The following is a 12,005-nucleotide window of genomic DNA, read 5'->3' as shown; positions in this document are numbered from 1 at the left end:
AAAAAAAAAGCATACATGGAAATTCTATTATAAAATGTATTTAAAATTTTATCTGTACAGAAAAAAAAAAAAAAAAAAAAAAAAAAAAAATTCGCACAAGACGAAAACAAAAAAATGTTTACATACATTTTTTTTTTTAAAAACAACTGCAAGACTTGGCTCACATACGCATCTCAAAATAGATAAATCTCAATTGGTTGTTTTGGTTTTCGTAACAGATTTGTATGAACTAGTTAAGTCCATGAAAATTTTCTCTCTTCCCAAAAAGAGAAAAACATTTAACAATATATGAAACTGTGCTTCTCTAAGTAAAAAAAAACAATATTGGAGAAGTTTAATAAAGAAAAGTTGCAGGTTTTTTTTCTAATTAATTGTTGTTTTCTATTACTTTTAATCAGCTCTAATAAAAGGAGCATAGATAGACATTTTATTATAATATATGACATCATTAACGAAAACCAAGCAGATGAGAGACTATTCAACCGTAAAAAGATATTTTATAATCTCTGAGTCATTGAGAAATGCATAATTTGCAAATTAACCGATTGCGTTTTCTCAACTTAGGTGAAATGCTTGTAGGGTATAATCAATAAAAATGTTTTAGAGAAAGGTAAGATTTTGTTCTATATATATATATATATATATATATATATATATATGTCACACACACACATACATACATGCATACACTAGTAAAATACACATCTCAGAATGGATAAAAAACAATAAATATAACGTTAGTTTTAAATTTTAATGCTTTGTTTTCATTTGGTATTGTTTTTGTGGCACTTCACCCCTAAATGGTATTTTTTTTTTTTTTTAAATAATGTTCCCATGTTACTCACACCATAGTCTAGAATACATATTCCATAATCAATTCAATAATTTAGGATTTTACCAAGCGCATACATATTGATGCTAACGCATACACAAAGCAATCTTTAAAAATGTATTACTTATAACTATAAAATTGATGTAAAGCAATTCTTTTCTCTAATTTTTTTGTATTTAACTTGGTGGATGTATGTTTCCATGCTCCTCCCTCAACAATATGTTCATGTTACGCACCATATTTTTTAAGAACATATATTCTAAAGTTTATAATGATTCGTTCATTAGTTTATATATATATATTGAAACAGAAATAACTCATTATAATAATTGATTAGCTGTGATACTAGTCACAACCTTGGGGATAGAAGGATGAACTCCATAAATAACACTACAATACAAATCTTTCTCTAAAATATTAAGCAAAGCGCAGGCACTTTGATATAATGGACAATGTTGGTTCATGACAGTAGAGTAATGTATTTAGGAAAGAAATTGCCTAATAAAGTTTTAAATAAATCCTCTATCTATATGGAAGTTAGATATGCCCGATTTGTCACTTCTGAGGAGGGGGGGGCGCTCAGAGCACACAATTATAATATAATACCCTAACCCCTGTTCTCCGGGGGCCGGGCCGCATCTGTCGCTATCCTGGTTCACGGGAGCATACTTGTGGTGTACTTCTGGCCATGTTCGTCGCTCCCATGCAACCCAGCAGGGCTACATTCATACTTGTCTAGTGGTGGACCCCTCAAGGGTGACCAGACTCTCACTGGTCACTGGAAAATATCTTCTGCTGCTCAGGGCACGCGAAATGTGCATGACCCTAAGTCCGGGTGGCAACATTGTTGATTTCGGCCGTCACTCTGGCTTCGTGCTGGATCCAGTCTATCTCTTTCACTCTCTGGCGTCAGGGCATACCTGAAATAAACTGCATCTTCATTTCAGGCTGGCAAATCGAGAAACAAGGAAAAACTCTGGGACATTTTTATATAACGAAACAAAATAATTATTCATAAATCGTTTTACACTTGTTTAGTCGAGTTCTTTGATTCAAGCTTCATGATGCAGGTTGCATACTTAAGTTCCACTAATCAATTTCCCAGCTAAGAACAAGAGCTTTTCAACTTCGCTCTTATGAGGTTTCTTTTGAACCCAAGTCATTGTACCTGTCTCACTCAATTAGTAGTTAAAATTCATTTTTTTACCAAATCCAACTAGAAAAACAATCTCTTGTTCCACGAATCATTATCAGATCTTATATTTTCTTTTCTCATTGAAATATTTACTCTTTTCTGTGGACAGGAATCTCATAAACATCTGTTTTTCCTCTCCCATCTTCTCTTCCTCTATTTGAAAAGCAAAATCATCTGGTGTCGCCAGGGATCTCGTCATACAATTTATTGCCTTGACAAAATTCAAAATCTGGTAGGCAGAGGTTGAGAGGAGAATGATTGTTCTCACAGAAAAGATGCTATTAGTCTCTCTATACTCTATCATTATTTTCATGGAAGGTGCTCGGTTGAGCTCCAACCTCTCGATCCTCCTTGTAAGACATTCACAGCAAGAACTTGTCTTTCTTCCACAACGAAGAAAAACTTCACTATCTATCTCAGCATGTTCAGTGTCAGGAAAATTTTCATGAACAGAGCATCTTTGCAAAAGCTTCCTGGCAGTGGATTACATTGCCATGTGACTGCTTCCCCACCGATTACAACCTGGTCATTTTTAAAGCTAACATCAACAAATTCTTATCAAAAATTGTCCCTACAAATATTCGGACTTGGTTCTGGCAATCATTTCATCTGATTAACTCATATCCTCGAGTGGCATCTGCCCTTGATAAGTGTTGATTAATTATAAAAATAAATAAGCTTGCATGTAAATCAACTGAATGAATTCCGAAATAATTGTAAAAATATGAATTTAAAAGGACGTTTTGGAGATCTATCAGATGAAATATTTCAGCAAATTGTATATGTATAGTTGGCAGAGGTTTGGAACAGAAGCCATCTGGTTTTGAGGCTATTTTTTATGTTTTCTTTTAAAATATATAACATTCAAGATGAGAACAAGAATCCAAATAATATGAAGCAATATCAGCATTTTATTAATATAATCCATTTTTTAATAAGTTCATATGAGATTGCTTAAAACAAGAGATGCTTTATAAGGCATAATACATAAATCATTGAAATTTATGACACTCATAGATCGGTATACAGCACAACGCTGAAATGAAGTAATGTTAAGTATGGTCAATACCAGATGGATGGCCATTTAGGAATAACAAGCACTGTTGGTTGGTTGGTTGGTTGTTTTACGGCATATCAACCTTTATCAGGTTATTTAATGCCGAATCCAAAGATTCGGAAGAAAATTATTTTAAATAGAATATATTTGTTGTTTTCAAGTCAGTTTCTATTTAACCCATAGTTGGGACCCTAACAGGTACTACCACTCCGGGTCAGAGTAGACCTGGGAGGAATGGCAATTAAAGGGTGGCTCCACACTCCCCAAAGCCCGCAAGCTGGGGCCTCACCACTGGATAAAGTTTAAGGTCATATCCAGGACCAACAAGCACTGTATGTTAAAAGATAGTAACACTTCATTATAAAACAAAAAAACATTAAAATCATCTTCCCTGTTACTGGGGGCAGTTTATGAATTTAATATTCTCTAAAAAGTTCCTACTTTGGAGAAAGCAAGTTTAACATGTCTAGGATGCCTGCTGAACCAGGATAGGACATTAGGATTGTAGCCCCTTATCCCTTTAAGGGTCACATGAATTGGTCAAACATATTCACATAACTTATGTAAATTCATATGCAGATTTTAGATGGATTTAAAAAAAAAAAATATAAATAAAATTAAAAAAATATGTTAAAGGGACATAACTCTTTGTATCCTAAAATTATTTTCCTTGCCAGGATACCATTCGGAAGATTTTTTTTAAAATAAAATTTATCTGCCCTTGCATAGAACGACCGACACTAACACACAAGAAAATTCAAAATGGAGGATACTATTGAAATCAGGTTAACGAAAGACAATTAAATCCTTATTCATAGAAATTCCTTCAGTTGTAAAATTTTTAATAAAGCATTTATATTTTTGATCTCAATAAAATTGTTTTCATCCATTTGTATCTTTATATTTTTGTCTCACCACTCACAAACACAATTTAACCACGGTATGTATGTATTCCCAAACTGCTTGTGCAGTTTACAGACCATACCTTTTTTTATATAGGATTTTCAAGTTAAATCAATTTTTATAGTATCTTTCGTGTATTAATTTGTTAGTTTAAAGTATAAAAAAAGTCTCCTCCTCCTCTTCATGTTAAGAATAGCTTTCTAAATAATGAATTTATTATTTCAGCACGGTCTGTAGACAGCATTCAAGTATCACAAATTCTTTCTGAATATCCATTTTTTACGGTTTGTATATTTTTATTATTTGCGTAAAAAAAAAAAATTGGTTAAGTGATATACATGATTGTTGTTCTTTTTCTTTAAAAGCTGTTACTCCAATTCACCATTTTGTAATACAATTCCTATTTTGTCTCATGCAAAAAAAATTAAGTTTCTTTTGGGGATAGAAATTTCCACAAAATAAAAAACTTTATAACTAGTAGAGTATCCACACCATAAATTTGTCTATTTAAGCCATAATAAGGCATTTTTCGTGAGGTGGAGTTAGAAAAGTGGCTCTAGACGTCTATATTTAACACGCGCACACACATTTTTTGCACTATTTTCATTTCACAGGGTTTCTGATTTGAATCACAGAAGGATAGCTTAAAATAAAATGTTTAATTCAAAAAAGGAAAGATGAAAAGAAAAAAAAACTATCCACAAAAACATTGAAATGACGACACCGATGACGACAATTAAGATGAAGACAATCCTTTTCTGAACTATTCTGACCTTTTAGCCAGCTTCCCGCTTTCAAGATTTTCAATCTTACATGAACCAGCGTATGTGAACCCTTCCGAAGTCCTTCCCTGCTTTTCATCATCGTCGTAATCATCCGATTGTTGCGCATCAAACAAGTGAGTCTCATCCTCAGTCTGTTTTTCAAGCCTTTCGCCGAGGGCCTCCCTGGCTTTACCTAAAGCGGTAAGTGCAACTTTCTTTGAATGCAAACGTTTTTTGCCTCCTTTTGTGTGCACCAATCTTTTCTTTGTCTTTTGAGGACTGTCCTTTGATGGATGCTCCTTGTTGGTTTGTTTAGATTCAACCAATGATTTTGTTTTCTTTCGACAAGATTTTCCTGATCTTTTTGATTTATTTTTGTTTGATTGTTTTGAAATTTTTGATTTTTGTTTCGGTGACATCGTGTGAACGTTCTAACAAAAGTTGAAAATTTTATCTGTAAAAATCAGGTGTAAAGTTTAGGAAAAAGAAAAAAAAATTCTTTTTAGAATGTACAGGTTTTTTTTTTTATATATATTCAGCTAATTAGAAATGTAAAAAATAGAAAAAAGAGGTAAAAAAGAAAAAAAGTAAAAAGAAAAATGTAAAAAGAATAAAGGAGGAAGAAAAAGGGAAACAAGGAGGAAGAAAAAAAGGGAAACAAGGAGGAAGAAAAAAAGGGAAACAAGGAGGAAGAAAAAAAGGGAAACAAGGAGGAAGAAAAAAAGGGAAACAAGGAGGAAGAAAAAAAGGGAAACAAGGAGGAAGAAAAAAAGGGAAATAAGGAGGAAGAAAAAAAGGGAAACAAGGAGGAAGAAAAAAAGGGAAACAAGGAGGAAGAAAAAAAGGGAAACAAGGAGGAAGAAAAAAAGGGAAACAAGGAGGAAGAAAAAAAGGGAAACAAGGAGGAAGAAAAAAAGGGAAACAAGGAGGAGGGGAAAAGGGAAACAAGGAGGAGGGGAAAAGGGAAACAAGGAGGAGGGGAAAAGGGAAACAAGGAGGAGGGGAAAAGGGAAACAAGGAGGAGGGGAAAAGGGAAACAAGGAGGAGGGGAAAAGGGAAACAAGGAGGAGGGGAAAAGGGAAACAAGGAGGAGGGGAAAAGGGAAACAAGGAGGAGGGGAAAAGGGAAACAAGGAGGAGGGGAAAAGGGAAACAAGGAGGAGGGGAAAAGGGAAACAAGGAGGAGGGGAAAAGGGAAACAAGGGAAGGGGAAAAGGGAAACAAGGGAAGGGGAAAAGGGAAACAAGGGAAGGGGAAAAGGGAAACAAGGGAAGGGGAAAAGGGAAACAAGGGAAGGGGAAAAGGGAAACAAGGGAAGGGGAAAAGGTGAAGAAAGGAAAAAAATAAGGGGAAAAAGGCAAAAGAGGAGGAAAAGGTAAGAAAAATGAAGAAAAAGGAAGGAAAAAAAACAGAAAAAGAGGGAATGGAGGAAAAAGTGGGAAATGGAGAAAAAGGAAAAATAGAGGAAAAATGCAGAAAAAGGAGGAAATGGAGAAGGGGAAACAGGAAAACAAGTAAAAAAAAAATATGAAAAAAAAGGAGAAAAAGTGAAATAGAAGAAAGGTGAATGAGAAATAGGAAAAAATAAAAAAATGGAAAAAATTAAGGAAAAAAAACAAAAAAAAGGAAAAAATAAAAAGGAGAAAAAAGACAAAAAGGTAAAGAAAAAAGGAAAGATAAATAGGAAAAATGGAAAAAATGAAAATAAATTAAAAAAAAAATAGAAAAAGGAAAAAAAGAGCAATGCTATTTATAATATTTTAATTATTTTAAAAAAAAAAAAAAAAAAAAAAAAAAATTAAAACAATAAAAGTTAATATCTCTCCCAAAAAGTTAGACTAAAAAAAATCAGGTAATTTTAGTTGACATTTTGTCAGTGTGCATTAAACCTGATTGGTTTAATTATTATATGCAATTACTTATCAATTTATAACAATTTCATACTTGAAGAAAACAAGAAAAAAATTTATATGCAACACATAGATACATATCTACGTTATAAAATTAAGTTGATTGGATTCTCAAATTAACATACAAATAGCATTTAAGCTAACAAATTAAACTTTGCCTTTGCCAATTTTCTTTTGGTGGGTTACAATGTTTAGTAATAGGATATTTAGTTACAATTAAAAAAAAAAAAATCCTGGCCAAAATATTAATAATATGGATACGTTTCTGTTCAAATTATTAGAACAGAATGAAGATTCAAAGTTTTATTCAAAATTTACTGTTGAAAAAGAAACCTCTTTAAATATGAGAATGATGGCGTCACAAACTGACCAATGCTTTGTTTTAGTAGCATAATTCAATGAGACACAGACAACTAATCATCAGATAAGAAAATGAATAATTTACTTAGAAAGAAAATACCAAATAAAAAAACAAAACTGAACCAAAAATCGAGGTATGAAGGGAAAATAAACTGAAAGTGATAGCCAAACTAAATTTTTCTTCTTTTATATAATACAATAAACATACATTTCTCTAAGTTACCAGAGATAGCTTTGGATCTGACAAGTCGATATTTGTTTCTGAATAGCCAATTTTTCAATTGCATCCCTGCATTATGTTCTTTACAGTAAAATATAAATGTATTTTGATCGAGTTTCTTTCAAGAAGAAAAAGCTTATTCCGACTAGGAAAATTGTTAAAATAGATATTTATCAAGAATGACCTCAACAACATCAGCTTGAAACAAAAAATTCCAACATTGCCATGATAAACAATTATGTTTTAAATAAAGGCAAAACTATTTATTTCATTAAATTCTTTGTATGCCATATTAGTAATACTTAAGAATTGATTTCACATAAGTGATCATTTAACTGCAATGTGTTTTCCAAACAATTTTTTAAAAACAATTTCTTAAAAACAAACATTAATGATTTACATATAATCTTCTCACTTCAATAAAAAGTGCTATTTACCAATTGGTTGTACCCTACTGGACTTCAGCCAGAATTAGATGATGCACTGAATGAATGGACCTGTTTCAGCTACCATTCACCCATGGATAGAGTATTGTTCCCACATTTGAGCTGGTGCACCAACAACTAGTGTCTCTCTGTCATGCTTCAAAAAAAGAGCCTCTAATCTTATAAGTCTCATACTGTCTACCAAGTGCCAGCCCTGTCCCATAATTTTAATGCTGCACCCTTGTGTTTGTTTTACAAGTACTTTAATTGAATGTGCTCCAACGAACTTGCTTCCACTCAATGCAAATATCCCTGACCAATTGAACAATCAGCAAAACCCCACCTTTTCACTGTAGAGTTCATCAGATGCCAGACATGTTTCTACTCTAATAGCTTCTGTCTTCAAACTGCTTGCCTTAGTAACTACCCCCCTTATCCAGTCTGCACCAATATGCATAAATTTAAATATAATGTGAACAAATGCTGCACAACCCCCCACTTAGGATGCTTCTATAAATTTGGCTCCTAATTCACATCTCAATGGTAATGTGTCTTGTTTGGAGTAAAATATAAGTGTTAATAAAAAAATAAATTTGTATATTAATACTATCAAAATTTTAATGCTATTTCAATATGTGTGTGTGTGCGCGTTGTATGTATATGTGTGTCATATATATATATATATATATATACACACACACATACATATACACACACACGTGTGTGTGTGTGTGTGTGTATGACTAAAAATACAATATTCTTGGATTGAGCATACTGTTGAGTGAAATAAACTGCTACTAATGCAATGTGATTTGTGTAACCAAATCGAGTTTATGGTGTTTGACAATGCTGTAATTTCACCTACCTACTTAGCAGCAGCCAAATTAGTGCAGTGATTAGAAGCCCTTACTGTCGTTTAGGCGGTAAAGATTTGATCCCAACTTGAGGCAGATGTTGGTTTAGCTGCACTATCTGTGGACGACTCTATATGGGGCCCGTTCCAAAAGTAATGCCTCCTATGCTTTTATTCAACTCGAATTGATCAGAAGGGATTACAAATTGCATTGTTACGATGACTGAACTTATGTATCCATGACCTAAAAGTTTCATCTCTGTGGCAGAGTTCTAAGAAACAGAGCTCTACAGACAAATTTATCTTTAGTTGACAATATTTTCGTTTACTAGTCAAATAGAACAGTTACTAGTCAAACCCACATGATTTTTGGAATATGACATCGTTCTGTAACAAGTATGTGCATCATAAAGTCTTAAAGAAGTGTCAGTTTTAAATAATTGTCAGTGGAAAAAAAAAACAATTGTCAAAAGATAAGCATTCTATTATTTCTAGTCGTCATTTTGAAAAATCATTCACAAATGCGACTGTTTCACCCGCAACGTAAAGTCCTGAGAAAGCAATCCCTGTCATGGACATGTGTCAGAAGCAGAGATGCATCATTGAATTGCTGGCAAAAGTGCATTGAGAATGGTAGTGACTTTGTAAAAAAAAAAAAAAAAAAATTCTGGAGCACAAAAGGCTGCTTGTTTTTATGGTACCACTCCAGTCTTCATAGCTCTTCAACTTTTTGAGTTAAAACAAAATAGGAGGCTTTACTTTTGGAACGACCCTTGTATATATACAACAAGCAAGGGACCAAATAGATATGTTCATGCATAAGAGACTATTTTGCAATACAAAGCGACTTTCAAGATGATCTAACAAGAGACACAATGAGAAACATTTTGCATTCATATGAATCAAATGCCAGCCCTATAAACACAAATTGTTTCTTATATAATGTTCAACATTGATGCTTGTGATTTTGTATGGAATTCTTATTCCAGTTTATATAACACATGAATACCTATTTATTACCGATTACAGATTATGGGTGAAAGGAAAGATAGATTTCCAAGAAAAGCAGACATGTCATTTCCTATACCCCTCCCTCCTCTTTTACATTGTCTGTTTCCTCCGACACTGGATATAGGTTGTGCCTTTAGCTAAAAGTATACCCAACTTATCACCTGGTTTAGTCATCAACTGAATAATCCACAAAAATCCACCTACGCTTTTATAATCATCTGATCAACATCCAGGAACTAAAAAGGAAAACAGAGTTGGACACTAACATTTAATCCCATTTTCTTGGAGAACTGAGACAGATTGTACACCTGCTCATGCTGCAAAGGTCGACATCAAGCTCAACAAGGCATGCAGGACGATTACTAGCAACCTGAAATCAATCAACTTGCCATTGTCTACAGCATGTCTGTAATTGCTCCGCTGCAGATCCGTCAAGAGGTGATAGCGAAGGCAGAACATGACAAGCAAAACAACGACAATTGCCATCCCCTATTTGGACACTAAGATATGCCGCAGCGACTACGATCCTGCAAGAGCTTTGCCACTGTCATAGGCCTTGGACAAACAACACACGTGTTAATAAAATGAATCGGTCAAAGACAAAAACAATGAGGTTCTTCCGGTACCGAAAGAAGACCTCCCAGCAGGTCCTGAACTCCCCCGGAAAGAATGGATAACACTCAACTGAACCAGAGTGAAGGTTGTCAAAACACCTGCACAAGTGGGGCTATGTACAGGACCCTTGGTGTCACTAAAGTGCAGACATGCAGACTATTGCACACAGCCTCATAGACTGGATTGTCTCCTAAGCGAGGCATGCTCTAATGTGGATGTTTTGGACACAGTCACATGATGGATCTTAAGATGGAGTGAAACACTACGATGATAAGTTTTGTAAAGGCCTGCTTCCTGGTTGAATACAACAAATCCAAAACCTTCAAATCCAATGTAAACAAGTTCTTGTGGAGAAGAAGAAAAAGGAAAAAGAAAAAGAGAAAAGGAAGGAAAAGGAAAATTAAAAAGAAGAAAATTAAAAGGAAAGAGATGAAGAAAAATAAAGGAAAACCAAAAAAGCTTTTAGCATCTTACATCAAATGCTGGGCGAACACATACCTCGATACGAAAAGAGATTTTCAAGTAGGAAAATAGACATTGTGAACATTTTTGAGCTGTTCTGAAATATTTCCATTACGAGCAAGAAGTGCAATTTGTATTATAAAAACAGAATTCAAACTGATCAGCCTGTCTGAGCAGCAACCTAACATTATTAGCATTATTATTTTCATGGCAAGTGCTCGACTGAATTCCAATTTATGGCTCCCCCTTGCCAAACTGTCACAAAAAAAAAAAAAACACTTGACTAGCTACAACTATTATAAATGATTTTACCCCACTCTCTATCTGTGTCTAAACCTAAATTCAGATTCCATGAACAAAGCTTCTTTCCCAGAACTGCCTGCCTATGGAACACTGTTCCGCTGGCCTGCTTCCTGGTTGAATACAACATGATACCCTTCAAATCCAAGTTCTTGTGGAGCCGTCTCAATAAATAATCAAATTCAACCTAATTTACACTACCACCTTACATTTATTAACCCTTAGCCTCGAGTGGCATTTGGGCCTTAATAAATGGTGACTCCCAAGTATAAAAGACTGAAGATTGTCAAGTGTCAACCATTTTATCCATGCCTAATAAAATGAGAACAATCTACTTCTGTAAATTTAAATAGAGGGTTCAGTTTAAAAATTTGTACCAGTCCTTTGGTTTGTTTTACGGCATATCAACTTTTTTATTTTTTTGTTTTCTTTCTTTGAAGATTGTAATGCTGGGTATGGGGCAGCCAAACCAGCTGTCAACATTGCCCTAATGCTGAATAAAGTTGTCAAATGTAATTCTAAAAGGTAGGATAATTATTTTATATTCCTTGAACACATTGTATTACTCTTCAAAAACATTACTCGTAGAAGGCAATTGTACAGAGTAATACAGTACTGGTGGCACTCACCATAGAAGGGTGAACTGGCTTTCTCCAAAGGAGGAAGTTTCATGGGAGTATGAAATGTATAAGCGATCCCTAGTCGAAGTCGTTCGTTAGAAGAGATGACGATGTTAGTTTTTTTTCAGCTCTTGCAAGATGTCAACATCTTCCTACATACAACACCTGCCATTCCTAAATGGTCACTCATCTTATACTAACCAGGCTCAATGCTGCTTAACTTCGGTGATCATGTCAAATTGTACAGAGAGAGTATCATCATTACTCTTTAAAAAAAAAAAAAAAAAAAAAAAAAATGACTTCTCGGCATTGGTAATTTTCTTTGTCCTCAACATGATTCACCCCCAGAAACCATTTTCTAGTATCTATTTGTCAAGAAAATAGAAAGGAGAAACAAGGTGTTGGCTTTTCTGAAGAATTAGGCTGACTAATACGCTTGGAGATGAACTGATAGACTAGGGCATGACGTGACCAGCCAT

General features: G+C 34.1%; 1 protein-coding gene across 2 annotated transcripts in view; it reads right to left on the bottom strand.

The window, feature by feature from the left end:
• LOC145293780 (protein lin-37 homolog) overlaps window positions 1-12,005 on the bottom strand; it is a 62,919-nt gene that overhangs the window by 31,608 nt on the left and 19,306 nt on the right. The window contains exon 4 of one of the 2 annotated variants that reach the window (XM_080140313.1): window positions 4,761-5,205. The exons of the other annotated variant lie outside the window; for it this stretch is intronic. Coding sequence (XP_079996439.1) covers window positions 4,761-5,170 — 410 coding nt within the window. The 5' untranslated portion in view covers window positions 5,171-5,205. The remainder of the gene's footprint in view (window positions 1-4,760; window positions 5,206-12,005) is intronic. 2 annotated transcript variants of the gene reach the window in all.

This window comes from Euprymna scolopes, chromosome 15 (assembly GCF_053919585.1).
Source record: "Euprymna scolopes isolate OS-2025 chromosome 15, ASM5391958v1, whole genome shotgun sequence".
Lineage (NCBI taxonomy): Eukaryota > Metazoa > Mollusca > Cephalopoda > Sepiida > Sepiolidae > Euprymna > Euprymna scolopes.
This window is presented reverse-complemented; position numbering and strand designations above follow the sequence as displayed.